This window comes from Ranitomeya imitator, chromosome 1 (genome assembly GCF_032444005.1).
Source record: "Ranitomeya imitator isolate aRanImi1 chromosome 1, aRanImi1.pri, whole genome shotgun sequence".
NCBI lineage: Eukaryota > Metazoa > Chordata > Amphibia > Anura > Dendrobatidae > Ranitomeya > Ranitomeya imitator.
In genome coordinates, this window is record NC_091282.1 from 752,292,092 (window position 1) to 752,307,708 (window position 15,617).

The window sequence follows — 15,617 nt, forward strand, 5'->3', positions numbered from 1 at the left end:
GCCATTTTTTTTTTTACAGCCACAAAGTTATGACGCAAAAACCCTAAAAAAAGTATTTTGTGCTCCCCCTATTGGGTTTAATGGAAGGTACAGAGCAGAAAACGATTCAGGTCGGGTCACTTATTTTTAGGCGATTTTTCAGGTGTTTTTATAGTCGGACCCGCCTAAAAAAAAACTCCCCAATAATCGGTGTACACAGCCTACACCTCATGTTCGGCTGGCGGCTGCTGTGTGACTTGTGAAATGAACGAGCTCCCGCCGCCTGTCACGCGTTCCTATAGTAACAGGAGGAGCAGCAGCGACTCCGCCCTCATCACGTGGTGGGCGCTGTTCTCCTCCTCGCACTGGCCGCCGGGAGTTGTAGTCTTCCGCTTCTGCGGCCTCCATTGCGCTGCTGGTTCTGGGCGGGGCCGTCCTGACCTGGAAGTGACGCTCTCTCTCCGCTGTGTTTGGGTTGTGACAGCAGAGGAGCTTGTGTGTGTTCTGCTGTCTCCGGGTGACACAGGTAGGTGACATCTGGGGGGAGGATGGTGGGAGTGGTGGTGCTCGGGGTCTGTGAGTGATGGGACATGCACAGTATAAAGGGCAGTATATTATATATGATCCTGGGAGCGGCCCCTGGGGATGGATGAGGTAGAGCAGATGTGTCAGGTCCCAGAATTTGGGTTTGTCACCAAAATCAGCTGTAAATAGTGATCTATGGCGTCCTGATCCTCTGGTTTCCGCTCCATCGTAAAGCCCCCGGCGGAGCGGTGCGTGGGGGGCCGGCCCATAACCAGACCCAAGCCCACGAAATGGGGGTCAGCCAGCCTCCTCCTATGTCTAGGGAGAACGGGTTCATACAGTGGCGAAATAAGTATTGAACACATCAATGTTCTAAGTAAATCTATTTCTAAAGAGGTTATTGACATGAAATTCTTACCAGATGTCGGTAACAACCCATCCAATCCACACAGGCAAAGAAGTCACTATAGATGTCCATTTGTTATGTATAATAATGAGAAATGACACATAAAAGTATTTAACACATGAAGAAAGAGAGGTGCAGAACGTCCTGACAGCAGCTGAAATACATCAGTAATTAGAAAATAATCCTGCAACTTAGTGACGAATAATATCAGCTAGTTCTACTTGTGGCCTATAAAAAGGTGTCTCATTACCAAGGTGCCACACAAGAAGCCTCTCATGATGGGTAAAACCAGTGAGCTGTCTTAAGACCTTCACAACCTTATTGTTGCAAAAGATACTGATGTCATTGGTTATAAATGAATTTCTAAACTGAAAGTTCAAGTGAGCACTGTGGGGCCATAATCTGGAAGTGGATAGAACATCATTTCACCGTAAGCTGGCCACGTCCAGGGGAGTGAAAAGAATTGTCAGAAGAATTATACAAAAGCCAAGGACCACCTATGGAGAGCTACAGAAAGACCTGGAATCAGCAGGTAAAAATAGTTTCAAAGAAAACCATAAGTAATGTCCTCAATCTCCATGGCCTGTATGCACGCTCACCACGCAACCTCCATGGCCCGTATGCACGCTCACCACGCAACCTCCATGGCCCGTATGCACGCTCACCACGCAACCTCCATGGCCCGTATGCGCGCTCACCACGCAACCCCCATGGCCTGTATGCGCGCTCACCACGCAAGACCCATGGCCTATATGCACGCTCACCACGCAAGACCCATGGCCTATATGCACGCTCACCACGCAAGACCCATGGCCTATATGCACGCTCACCACGCAAGACCCATGGCCTATATGCACGCTCACCACGCAAGACCCATGGCCTATATGCACGCTCGCCACGCAAGACCCATGGCCTATATGCACGCTCGCCACGCAAGACCCATGGCCTATATGCACGCTCGCCACGCAAGACCCATGGCCTATATGCACGCTCGCCACGCAAGACCCATGGCCTATATGCACGCTCGCCACGCAAGACCCATGGCCTATATGCACGCTCGCCACGCAAGACCCATGGCCTATATGCACGCTCGCCACGCAAGACCCATGGCCTATATGCACGCTCGCCACGCAAGACCCATGGCCTATATGCACGCTCGCCACGCAAGACCCATGGCCTATATGCACGCTCGCCACGCAAGACCCATGGCCTATATGCACGCTCGCCACGCAAGACCCATGGCCTATATGCACGCTCGCCACGCAAGACCCATGGCCTATATGCACGCTCGCCACGCAAGACCCATGGCCTATATGCACGCTCGCCACGCAAGACCCATGGCCTATATGCACGCTCGCCACGCAAGACCCATGGCCTATATGCACGCTCGCCACGCAAGACCCATGGCCTATATGCACGCTCGCCACGCAAGACCCATGGCCTATATGCACGCTCGCCACGCAAGACCCATGGCCTATATGCACGCTCGCCACGCAAGACCCATGGCCTATATGCACGCTCGCCACGCAAGACCCATGGCCTATATGCACGCTCGCCACGCAAGACCCATGGCCTATATGCACGCTCGCCACGCAAGACCCATGGCCTATATGCACGCTCACCACGCAACCTCCATGGCCTATATGCACGCTCACCACGCAAGACCCATGGCCTATATGCACGCTCACCACGCAAGACCCATGGCCTATATGCACGCTCACCACGCAAGACCCATGGCCTATATGCACGCTCACCACGCAAGACCCATGGCCTATATGCACGCTCACCACGCAAGACCCATGGCCTATATGCACGCTCACCACGCAAGACCCATGGCCTATATGACGCTCACCACGCAAGACCCATGGCCTATATGCGCTGTCACCACGCAACCCCCATGGCCTATATGCACACTCACCACGCAAGACCCCATTGCTGAACAAAAAGTGCGTTTAAATTTTACTCAACAACATTTAGACAATCCTGTGAAATACTGGGAGAATATAGTCTGGTCAGATGAGACCAAAATTGAACTCTTTGGATGCCATAATACACACCATGTGTGGAGGCCAAAAGGCACTACATATCACCCCTAACACCATACCAACAGTGAAGTCTGGAGGTGGGAACATCATGGTGTGGGACTGTTATTCAGCATACGCCACTGGCAAACTTCATATAATCGAATAAATGACGAATGGACAAATGTTCAGAGACATTCTTGATAAAAATCTGTTCCATCTACCTGAATGATGAACATGAAACAAAGGTGGACATTTCGCCAAGACAATGATCCCAAGCACACTGCCAAGAGAACTCTCTGTGGGTTTCAGAGAGAGAAAATGAAGCTGCTAGAATGGCTGAGCCGATCACCGGACCTGAATCCAATAGAAAATGTATGGAACAAACTAAAGCTGAGAGTTCTTAAGGTACCGTCACATTAAGCGACGCTGCAGCGATATAGACAACAATGCCGATCGCTGCAGCGTCGCTGTTTAGTCGTTGTGTGGTCGCTGGAGAGCTGTCACACAGACAGCTCTCCAGCGACCAACGATGCCGAAGTCCCCGGGTACCCAGGGTAAACATCGGGTTACTAAGCGCAGGGCCACGCTTAGTAACCCAATGTTTACCCTGGTTACCATTGTAAATGTAAAAAAAAAAAAAACTACATACTTACATTCCGGTGTCTGTCGCGTCCCCCGGCGTCAGCTTCTCTGCACTGTGTAAGCGCCGGCCATAAAGCAGAGCGGTGACGTCACCGCTGTGTTCTGCGTTACGGCCGGCCGGCGCTGACACAGTGCAGGGAAGCTGACGCCGGGGGACGCGACAGACACCGTAATGTAAGTATGTAGTGTTTTGGTTTTTTTTTACACTTACAATGGTAACCAGGGTAAATATCGGGTTCTAAGCACGGCCCTGCGCTTAGTAACCCGATGTTTACCCTGGTTACAAGTGAACACATCGCTGGATCGGCGTCACACACGCCGATTCAGCGATGTCAGCGGGTGATCCAGCGACGAAATAAAGTTCTGGCCTTTCTGCTCCGACCAGCGATGTTACAGCAGGATCCTGATCGCTGCTGCGTGTCAAAACACAACGATATCGCTATCCAGGACGCTGCAACGTCACGGATCGCTATCGTTATTGTTCTAAAGTTGCTCAGTGTGACGGTACCTTTAGAAGGAGCCCACGGGACCTACAGGATGTGAAGTGTTTGTGTGGAAGAATGGGCAATATCACTTCTGAGCAAGGCCTGTGACTAGTTTCTCCATACAGCAGACGTCTTGGAGCTTCATCACCAACAACGGGTTTTGTACGAAGTATTAAATACATTTCAGTAAGCGCCTTCAATACTTTTTTCCGTGTCATTTCTCATTCTTAATATAACAATTTCTGGACATCTATGGTGATTTATTTGCAAGTGTGGATTAGATGGGTTGTTACGAACATCTGATGAGAATTTCATGTCAATAGCATCTTTAGAAATAGATTTACTTAGAAAATTGATGATGTGTTCAATACTTATACAGCGGGTGAAATAGTGGATTAAGCGTCCATCCAGCCCCCTGTACTCACATCTGGTGTATGGACAGATCAGTCCCTGGCTCATAAGTGAAATAAGCCATAATCTCGGCCTCTTGGGTGTCACAGCCGGTGTATACAGCGGTCTGTAAGCTGTGAGCCAGCCCCCTCCATATGACAACATAGAGAATACTCAGGACTGGAGGTGAAGCTGCTGGGACCAGTGACGGATTGGCCACAAGCAGATCGCGCCAATTGTCTCTTATTTAATGAATGAAATCTTCTGGCATTTAATGCTACAAATGGCACTCAGCTCTGCTACATCTGCAGTCCCTTCATTTGGATTCGCAAGAAAGAGGAAATCTGGGTTATTTCAGAAGTCTGGTGAGAGGAGGGGCACAGGAAGTGAGTGTGGTTTGTAGTCTGCGCACACCGTTCTGGGGGAAAAACACGCTGCATTTAGAGGGGGGTTCCAGCCTCATACAGTGATAATCCCTCACTTTATGGTCAGATCTGACTGCTGTGACCCCCATTGACCCTGAGAATGATGGGGATTCCCTTCACAACAGCGCTTCGGCCCATCCCATCTGCTGGTACGGTTTCCGTTGACTCTACGGATTATTTCCCAAATCAGAACTTGTACCCTGAACATAGGATGGGGGATAACATGCTGATTGGGGGGCTGATGATTGGAGAGGTAGCAAGCATACCCACCGCGCAGAGCCCCAGTCTCCGGATTGCAGGGGACACCGAGCAATGAACCAGTCAATCGCTATTTTATAGCTATGGAGATAACTTTTCATTTTTGGGTTATAGCCATTTATATGGAGCTTTCATGCTGTTCCCCCGCACAGCAGGATGTTGCGGTGAAGGGGAAGCAGGGCTAAACCTGTGATGCCGCCTCTTCATTTTCAGCGTCATAGGCGTTCCAGAGATCCGACCTCCACTAATCATAAAGGGCACATCCTACAGATACATAATCACTTCATAAGATAAGAATACCACTTATACAAAGTATTTGGTATTGAGGTGCCAAAAAGGAAACGTCTGTAGTCAAAGGAAAGGCAGACTGTTGTCTTACAGAAAGACAGGGTTGATCCCTTGTTGCTCTATAAGAAGGCGGGGGCAGGTCAGAGTCCCTTTGCGGGAGGGCGGGCCGTAGTCCCTTTGCGGGAGGGCGGGCCGTAGTCCCTTTGCGGGAGGGCGGGCCGTAGTCCCTTTGCGGGAGGGCGGGCCGTAGTCCCTTTGCGGGAGGGCGGGCCGTAGTCCCTTTGCGGGAGGGCGGGCCGTAGTCCCTTTGCGGGAGGGCGGGCCGTAGTCCCTTTGCGGGAGGGCGGGCCGTAGTCCCTTTGCGGGAGGGCGGGCCGTAGTCCCTTTGCGGGAGGGCGGGCCGTAGTCCCTTTGCGGGAGGGCGGGCCGTAGTCCCTTTGCGGGAGGGCGGGCCGTAGTCCCTTTGCGGGAGGGCGGGCCGTAGTCCCTTTGCGGGAGGGCGGGCCGTAGTCCCTTTGCGGGAAGGTTGCATTCGCTTTGCATTGGCGCATGCACAATGACCCTGTCATCTTCTCCTTTCAGATGGACCAGTCCTCTCAGTCCTACATGCTTGCCAACATTACCCACTTGCACTCAGAACAGCTCCTGCAGGGCCTGAACCTCCTCCGCCAGCACCACGAGCTCTGCGATATTGTCCTCCAGGTGGGCGATGTCAAGATCCACGCCCATAAAGTGGTGCTCGCCAGCATCAGCCCTTACTTCAAAGCCATGTTTACAGGAAACCTTTCGGAGAAAGAGAATTCGCAGGTGGAGTTCCAATGCGTCGACGAGGCCGCCCTCCAGGCCATCATAGAGTATGCCTACACAGGGACCGTCTTCATCTCCCAAGAAACGGTGGAGTCCCTTCTTCCGGCCGCGAACCTCCTGCAGATCAAGCTGGTGCTGAAGGAATGCTGCGCGTTCTTGGAGAGCCAGCTCGACGTGGGCAATTGCATCGGGATCGCCCGCTTCGCCGAGACGTATGGCTGCCACGAACTCTACCTAGCTGCCAACAAGTTCATTTGCCAGAACTTTGAGGACGTTTGTCAGACGGAAGAGTTTTTCGAGCTGACGAACTCCGAGCTCCATGAGATCGTGTCCAATGACTGTTTGAATGTTGTGAATGAGGAGAGTGTGTTTTATGCCCTCGAGGCCTGGATCAAGTACGACGTGCAGGAGCGACAGAAGTTCCTCTCCCAGTTGTTGCACTGTGTCCGGCTGCCATTGCTGAGTGTCAAATTTCTTACCCGACTCTACGAAGCGAATCACCTTATACGCGATGACCACACGTGTAAACACTTACTGAACGAAGCTCTGAAATACCATTTTATGCCTGAACACAGACTCTCCCATCAGACGGTGCTAAAGACGCAGCCGCGCTGTGCTCCCAAAGTGCTCTGCGCAGTGGGAGGGAAAGCTGGACTGTTTAATTGCCTGGAAAGGTACGTTCATGGGTCTTACCATTTAAAGGGACGCTCCATCTTCACTAATATTTCTTTCCATTGCTCTAAAATTTAGATGCTAAGTCCTTGAGGATCTTCGACCATTTTTTTGACAGTGGTCAAGATGGGTGCTAAGACTGTGCAGGTCGGGTCCTTTCGTGTTGGGCAGAAATGGTTTATCACCACTCTTGTCTTGTCTTTTTCAGCAAGCAGAAATGCTCATTTTGTTTTTGGATCCGGTGAGGTCTCCGCCTCCCCAATATCTGCCCTCAGAACAGCATCAAGTCACCCTCATATATATTATAGCTCAGTGCCAGGTTTTACATCTTCCTGCCTCCCTCACTGATGATTGACAGCAGGAGCTCCAGGCAAACCAGTGCTGTCAATCACTAGTGAGGGTAGAGGAAATATGCAAAACCAGTGGGCGGAACCCTGCACTATGGGTATGCCAAGCATTGTAATTAGCATATTTCATTGAACTTCGGTAATTGCAGAATGAAAGCTATTAAAGGAGCCATCTTTATAAGGGCTCTATCCCCTGCAAGGGTCCGTGCTTAGTTGATTCTGTCCGTTTGGGCTGACACACTCCTTTTAAAGTACTGTTAGTGTATCCCGATCTACTCCACAAAGGGTCAGCTCTTCGGATCATGTTTAGGCACTGCTGGAGAGCACCCAGTGTGGCTCTGGGGGAAGTCTCAGAGTTGGTTATTTATACCAAGCAGTTCACACCCGTGGGCTGTTCTGGGCCGTTCACACCCGCGGGACGTTCCCAGCCGTACACACACGCTGAATGTTTACAAAATGAACATTCCGGTAAAACAGCCGGAATCATTGGTTCTCAGTAAATTAAAAAGTCTCAGTCTCTTGGAGCACTGTCATCACATGTGATCGTAGGTCTGCGGGGTAAATCTGTGCAAGAAATGTATTTTATAAAGCATTGCTGATTAACAGGCAGATATGAAGAACAGGCAGAGCGTGTCCATCAACAGTAGCTAATACTAATAGTAGATTGTTTTTTACTTTCAGCCCCCACTGTCCACAGAAGGGGATTCCTTTAAGATCTCACAGGACAGGGATAGCATTAATGGCAGGCGTTAGTAGACGCGGTTATTACTTTGTAGTCTGGTGAACTCTCTCTCTCTCTCTCCTTTTTTCTCAGCATGGAAATGTACTTTCCCCAAGACGACTCTTGGATCGGCCTGGCCCCTCTCGTAGCCCCCCGTTATGAATTTGGACTGTGCACTCTGGACCAGAAGGTGTATGTGGTCGGGGGCATCGCCACTCACGTCAGACAGGGCATCAATTACAGGAAGCATGAGAGCTCTGTGGAGTGCTGGGACCCCGTGACCAACACGTGGACGTCGGTGGAGAGAATGAATGAATGTCGGAGCACCCTCGGCGCGGTGGTCTTGGCTGGGGAACTTTATGCCTTAGGTGGATACGACGGAACATCATGTTTACAATCTGTTGAAAAATACATCCCGAAAGCTAAAGAATGGCAGCCAGTCGCCCCCATGATTAAGACAAGAAGTTGCTTTGCGGGGGCAGTCCTGGACGGTATGATCTATGCGATCGGGGGCTACGGGCCCGCACACATGAACAGGTATGGGTGCATAGTGTAGTATTGTCTTGTGTTTACCCCGTTTGTGCATTTCAGTCCTCTGGATAATTAACCACCAGGGATGTAATTAGCGACCTATGAATACATTGTTGTTAGGGGAACAACTTCTGTATGTAAATGGCAGATCCCTCCATGGGAAGGAGGTAATAGTGACGACCTCATGGGGGCAAATTTGCCTTCGGGATCTCCACCTTTCTTGACTTTCCGTGAAATGATTAATTATCTACAAATCACTGTGCAAAATAAACCCCAGGCCATCTGGTCACCAAAGTCCACACAAAGGCGTGAAAGACATCACTTCTGAAAATGGGAAAAAAATTGCTAAATTTGGTAACTTTTCAGATTTTTTTTCAATTGGGTGTTGCCTAAATATGCACAACAATTATTCTATCATTTTTTACGTACAAGTAGCTGAAATATCAGCCAGCTCATAGTCATATTAGGCTATGTGCACACGTTGCGGATTGGTGTGTGGATTTTTCCGCACTGTTTTTGCAAAATCTGCAGGTAAACCGCACTGCAGATTACCCGCGGATTACCGTGGTTTTTGTGGGGATTCCACCTTCGGTTTTACACCTGCGGATTCCTATTGAGGAACAGGTGTAAAACGCTGCGGAATCCGCACAAAGAATTGACATGCTGCGGATAAAACACCGCTGCGTTTCCGCACATTTTTTTCCGCACCATGTGCAATGCAGATTTTGTTTTCCATACGTTTACATGGTACTGTACAACGCATGGAAAACAGGTGCAGATCCGCATCGTCCGATTCGCAGCAAAATCCTCAACGTGTGCACATAGCTTCATATTTCGTTTTCTGCCACGAGGACCGATCAAAAGATGCAGCAGAGTAAATCGGCAGCGGAAAATTAAATGGCGCTGCACAACACGGATGTTGTTGCACATTGCACCTCTTTTTATTAGATCTATACATTGTGCCATTCCTCTATTTTTCCTCCTGCAAATATATGCAGAAATGTACAAATAGGCGTCACTATTCAGTGGGGGTGGCATGTTCCTAATTGTTCAGTCAGTGCTGACAGTATTACACGGGGCAGGGACACGTGCCACCGACAAGCGGGATGATGATTCTCAATTGTCCAGTTGTTTTTCCTCCCATACATTTCCAGGAGGAATAACAGAGGGACAGCTGAAAGCAAAGATTTGTGAAAAAGATGATCCAGAATTACTAAAACTGAGACGTGAAGAGAGTGGACGGGCCTTGTGGATATGACACTGTGGACACCTCATTAATTGTAACTTTTTCCCCTACCCCCTCCAGTGTGGAGCGATACGATCCCGCTAAAGACTTCTGGGAGATGGTGGCCCCGATGGCCGACAAGAGGATTAATTTTGGAGTGAGCGTCATGCTGGGATTTGTATTTGTAGTGGGGGGTCACAACGGAGTGTCCCATTTATCAAGCATCGAGAGGTACGACCCCCATCAGAATCAATGGACGGTCTGCAGACCGATGACCGAACCCAGGACAGGTGAGAAAAATCCTGAATTCTTCACGTTTCTGGCGCGCGTTCCTGTGAGGAATTGGGAAAACCTAGAGGATTGCCTTGTCCCTAAGAGCAGATCTATATACACAGGAACACAACCTGGGAGGAAAAAATGCCACTGTATTTATCACTTGAAGGGGCTGTTCAACATCGGGAGGTGAACAGTTCTGATAACATCACGTCTGCACCAATAGTGCATATGTCCTAGCAGGTAAGTGCAGACTCGACGTCATCAGAGCTGGCAATAAGTGGTGCCAGATAACTGTGTGGCCTTCGATGTCTCCTCTAAACCAGTGTTCCCCAACTCCAGTCCCCAAGGCCCACCAACAGGTCATTTTTTCGGGATTTCCTTAGTATTGCCCAGGTGATAATTGCATCACCTTCACAGGCAATAATTGCATCACCTGTGCAATACTAAGGAAATCCTCAAAACATGATCAGTTGGTGGGGCTTGAGGATTGGAGTTGGGGAACATTGCTCTAAACAAGTGCAGCCCAAAACACGTTGGTCCAATTTGTTGCACACCGCACAACAACTGTAGAAAAAACCCATATGTCTGTAAATTACGGGTCTACAACCTTGCAGATTTCCAGCTGTTTAAAGGGAATCAGTCACCCCAAAATTGGCCTATAAACTACAGCCACCGGCATCACGGGCTTATCTACAGCATTCTGTAATGCTGTAGATAAGCCCCCGATGTATCCTGAAAGATGAGAAATAAAGGTTATATTATACTCACCCAGGGGCGGTCCCGCTGTGGTCCGGTCCGATGGGTGTCGCGGTCCGGGTCCAGCGCCTCTCATCTTCATACAATGTCGTCCTCTTCTTGTCTTCCTGCCGCGGCTCCGGCGTACTTAGTTGCCCTGTTGAGGGCAGTGCGCAGGTGCTGGGAAAGGCCAGAGAGGCACAGCACCTGCGCACTGCAGTACTTTGCTCTGCCCTCAACAGGGCAACTAAGTACGCTTGTGCCAGAGCCGCGGCAGGAAGACAAGAAGAGGATGTCATTTGCTGAAGATAGGAGGCGCTGGACCCGGACCGCCCCTGGGCGAGTATAAAATAACCTGTTTTTCCTATCTTTCAGGTTACATCGGGGCTTATCTACAGCATTACAGAATGCTGTAGATAAGCCCCTGTTGCCGGTGGCCTTAGTTTATAGGCCAATTTTGGGGTGACAGATTCCCTTTAAAGACTACAACTCCCATTATACCCTCATTTATTGAAATGTGTGAACATGATTGAAGTGCAGTTCTTCTAATACAAAATATAGAAATATTTTAGGGGCTTTCAGTGGAGACCCCCTTTATTGAGCCAAAGCAGAGTGCAGGATCATGCACAATTGTATTAATACTTTTTTTTTTTTTTTCCCCCGTCTTGTTCCAGGGGTCGGAGCGGCGGTGATCGACAACTATCTCTATGTGGTTGGGGGTCACTCAGGATCATCCTATCTCAATACTGTACAGAAATATGACCCCATTTCAGACACGTGGCTGGACTCGGCCGGCATGGCATATTCGCGATGTAACTTTGGCCTGACGGCCCTTTGACGAACGTGAGCAGTCGGTGTAATAACGTATTCCTGCATGAGTGGACGTCCGAGGCCTCAGAGAGAGATCTACGAAGACGTGGCGATCCCAGGCGAGATTTGTTTGGTCTGCCTGGTGAACGTGCGCTGCACATGCTGGCACTTCACTAGCCGATGATTTTTTTCCCAAACTTAGCCTACGCTCCAGAGTACCTAAGATTGCAGTGGTAGTCAGGGGAAGTCGTCGCTGTGTATCGCTCGTCTTACAGTTATAAGTTTACATTAAGGACTATTGGCTTTTATATCGGTGCTCTCAGTATAATTAGATAAACATTTCCTCCTAAAATTAAAAAAAAGAGCAGTAGATGTAAAATGAATAGTAAGCCAATAAGTCCAAAACTTTACAGCGATTCATTCCTTAATTCATTTTTATGGTGGCTGAAGCGCTGTTTTTCTTCTATAGACCGAATATGTTCTAATGAGTGTTGTGGGCATGCTCGGTGATCTGCGCAGAGGATGTGGCGCAGGAAGGGGGGAAGAGATAAGCTGTGACCATCATCAATTGTAAATGGTGGATCCTGGGTAGATAATACAGTACACCTCCCTGCGCAGTGACCTCTGCACAGTTCACAGAGCATGCCCACAACATTCTCCCATAGTTATAACTGACCATCTCTTGCTCCCTACGGTCCATGTAGTTGCTGTTAAGAATTTTTCTGAATGCTGTGCAGCATCTAGGGCAAGATGGGCGCCCCCCTTCTTATTCATGAACAGAAAAAAAAAAATGAAATATTTTTTAAAATCCTATTTAAATAGTAAAAAATGTAGGTGATAATTCATTTAACTCCTTGGTGACGGCCGACATGTATGTACTTAGTCGTGTGTAGTGATGAGCGAATATACTCGTTACTCGAGATTTCCGGAGCACGCTCGGGTGTCCTCCGAGTATTTTAGTGCTCGGAGATTTAGTTTTCTTCGCCGCAGCTGAATGATTTACATCTGTTAGCCAGCTTAAGTACATGTGGGGGTTGCCTGGTTGCTAGGGAATACCCACATGTAATCAAGCTGGCTAGTAGCTGTAAATCATCCACCTGCGGTGATGAAAACTAAATCTCTGAGAACAAAAAAATACTCGGAGGACACCTGAGCGTGCTCGGGAAATCTCGAGAAACGAGTATATTCACTCATCACTAGTCGTGTGCGATCTCTATATGGACCTGAACCTGCTCCTTGCAGCGTGGGTGACGGCTGTGTTATACAGCTGGCACCCGAGAATAACTGCTTTAATTGGAGCTACCTCCGATCACAAGGGTGTACCTTCTTAGATATCTCTGACAGCCATAACATCGGCCTTTAAAGGGCTTTAATATGGCATCTGTCAGTTCTGATGACGATCGACCACCCCCCCCCCCCCTGCACGGCGTAACCGCATGGGGGCTGATTAGTTGGCGTTGCAGCCAGGAGCCTATACAGGACTGATGCATGCCATGTTGGAACTTTTCTGCCTTTGAGCGGACTGCGCCGATCATCAATACACTTCAATAGTATAGTTTAGGCAATCGAAGATATAGGTCCCTAGACATTTTATAAAACTACACCTCATTAGCCAAAAAAGCAAATAAATAAACTTTGGTATTAGTGTAATCATCCTCACCTGGAGAATCATTCACCGGTCATCTTTACTGAACAATGAACGCCATAAAATTAAATTCCCCCCCCCCCCCCCAAAAAAAAACAACAACAAAACAATGGCAGAATTGCTGTTTTTTTTTTTTTTTTCCCGTTATTACGCTACACTTGCAATTTTTTCTTACTGTTTTTTGGCATATGCTATAGTAAAATGAATGGCGACATTTAAAAGTACAACTCGTCCCCAAAAAAAAAAATCCTCGCAAGGTTAGGGGGATGGAAAGATCTAAAAGTTATGGCTTTTGGAAAGAATGGAGGAGGAAAAAAATAGAAGTCCAAAAAACAAAACTCTCACTTTCTGTGTCTGGTAAAGCTGGGTGACCACAAATATGGCTTCTGTTACACTTCCCTTTATGCAGCAGATTGCAGTGGGCACATAAGATCACCATTATGGCAGCCATACTGGCCGTCACCCGGCTTACCCGGAAACAGATGGGACTTGAGGAAGAACCTCGGGGCGCATGAACTGCTTTAATTTTGGGAGGAAATGTTGTAGCGTATGTATCTGCCTTTCTGCATCTTGACCAGAAGGTTTTTAGTGCCGAGTGGATCGAGATATGGGGTGGTGCCAGCTGTGTACCGTCCTGGAGTACAACCCCCAATATCTACGCATATACAGTACCTGATGAAGGTCGTGAAATACCGATGCATGGTAAACCAGGTGTCCATCATGGAGTCTCTTCTGGAAATATTGTAACTCTTACTATTTAAGGAATGAATGCAGTGACCCTTGTACAGGACGTGTTGTCTGTAGATAGATATTTATGAGACTGAACCCAGGAGTATGGGCATGCAGCACCACTGGGTCACCAGGAGGCGCTGTCGTACCGCAGAGCAGATCAGAGCACCATAGTGGTGGCTTATGGGTCAAGTTACCTCAATGACTGCAGTCAGACAATATCTGGGGAAAAAGACTGGACTTCAAAGAATAGATTAAAGTGGCTGCTTTCCTTAACAGCGCCACCTTTATCCAAAGGTTGTCCCTGGTATTGCAGCTTGGCTCTAATTCACTGCAGTAGAACTGACCTGCAATACCAAACACAACCCACTGGCAGGGGTGGCCTCTTTTCTGGAAAAAAGGCAACCATAGTTATCTATCCCTTTTAATCACAATTGGGAGTCCAAAATACATGCATTTAAAGGGGTTGTCCAGGATTAGTAAAATATGGCTATAGCCTCACTAGTATAACTGGAAGCTGGTGGGATCCAATGCAAAATCTCCAACAGGCACCACACCTATCTGGACCCTAGATTTTTTTTTAGGCCCCTTACCTCCAGGACCTAGGTACTCTCCTGATCACAATTGTCTCCAGGGTGGGTCTCGTGTTGCATCTCAGCCTTGTAATGAATGGGATGTTGCAATACCACACACAGCTTTTAGGGGAGGCTGTTTTTTTTTTTTTTTTTTTTTTTGTTTTTGTTTTTTAAGGCAGCCATGTTTTTATTTTCCTAGACAACCCCTTTAAACAAACAAACAAAAAAAAACTCTCTGAAAAGTGTCTGTGTCCTTTAGCTTTTCACATCTAGACAGTGAAACCCTGCTCCGATGGCTGCAGAGCAAGCTTGCGAAATATGCCATGTCTCACAGGAGTCAGCTGGTAGAAGCCATTATTGTGCATTCTCCAGATCGTGGCTGATAATGGTAGTCTCCACTGTTGGGCAGACCACGCTTAGGCCGGGGTCACACTTGTGAGTTCAATGCAAGAAACTTGCACGAGTCTTTCGCATCAATACCCGGCAATGCCGCCGGCACTCGCACCGGAGCGTTCAGCTACCTAGAAATACATGCAGCCGCACACTCCGGTCCCGAGTGCCGGCGTCAGTGCCGGGTATTGATGTGAGAAACTCATGCAAGTTTCTTGCATTGAACTCGCAAGTGTGACCCCGGCCTTATACAGGTTGTTGCAGAAGTATACCTCCCAGTCTCAGGCAGGGCATGCTGGGAGTTGTGGTTCTGCAATAGCTCTAAAGCCGCAGATTGTAGATCATTGTCAGAAAGATACCCAGCAGAACATTAATTGCAGCGGAGGATGTTTGCAAAGCAGAACTTCTCTATGTTTCCCAAGGCTCAGGCACACAGGACGTAATATACCGTCACCTGTGCCAACAATGGCAAATAACATCCCGATTACTGGGGGTTTCACCACCAATTTTGCCCAAGAAACAGAATTCTGAATATCCCCTCCTGCATGGAACGACGGTCGAGCACGACCACCACGTCCACTTCATTCCTTGTGAGACAGTGCAGAGCTCTCCTTGGCAGTGCACGTGAATTCATGTGGGGCTATTTACTACCTTTTTAAAAAAAAAAAAAAATTTAAATTAATGGTGGTCCCTGCAGTCAGACCCCCAGTGATTAGTAGGTTATGCCTTCAG

The 15,617-nt window shown here is 48.5% G+C and overlaps 1 protein-coding gene across 1 annotated transcript; it reads left to right on the forward strand.

The window, feature by feature from the left end:
- The first annotated feature begins 403 nt into the window (after positions 1–403).
- Positions 404–12,326, forward strand: KLHL28 (kelch like family member 28). The gene is made up of 5 exons (XM_069734861.1): positions 404–505; positions 6,005–6,903; positions 8,063–8,506; positions 9,807–10,015; positions 11,411–12,326. Exons 2-5 carry the CDS (start codon positions 6,005–6,007, stop codon positions 11,572–11,574), a joined length of 1,716 nt encoding a protein of 571 aa, XP_069590962.1. The 5' UTR covers positions 404–505; the 3' UTR covers positions 11,575–12,326.
- The last annotated feature ends 3,291 nt before the right edge of the window (positions 12,327–15,617 follow it).

Excerpts from the sequence above, each read along its gene's own strand:
- KLHL28 (XM_069734861.1), top strand. The coding sequence starts at position 6,005 with ATGGACCAGTCCTCTCAGTCCTACATGCTTGCCAACATTACCCACTTG. Across the intron at positions 6,904-8,062 it reads CTGTTTAATTGCCTGGAAAG|CATGGAAATGTACTTTCCCC; the intron begins GTACGTTCATGG and ends CTTTTTTCTCAG. Across the intron at positions 8,507-9,806 it reads GGGCCCGCACACATGAACAG|TGTGGAGCGATACGATCCCG; the intron begins GTATGGGTGCAT and ends TACCCCCTCCAG.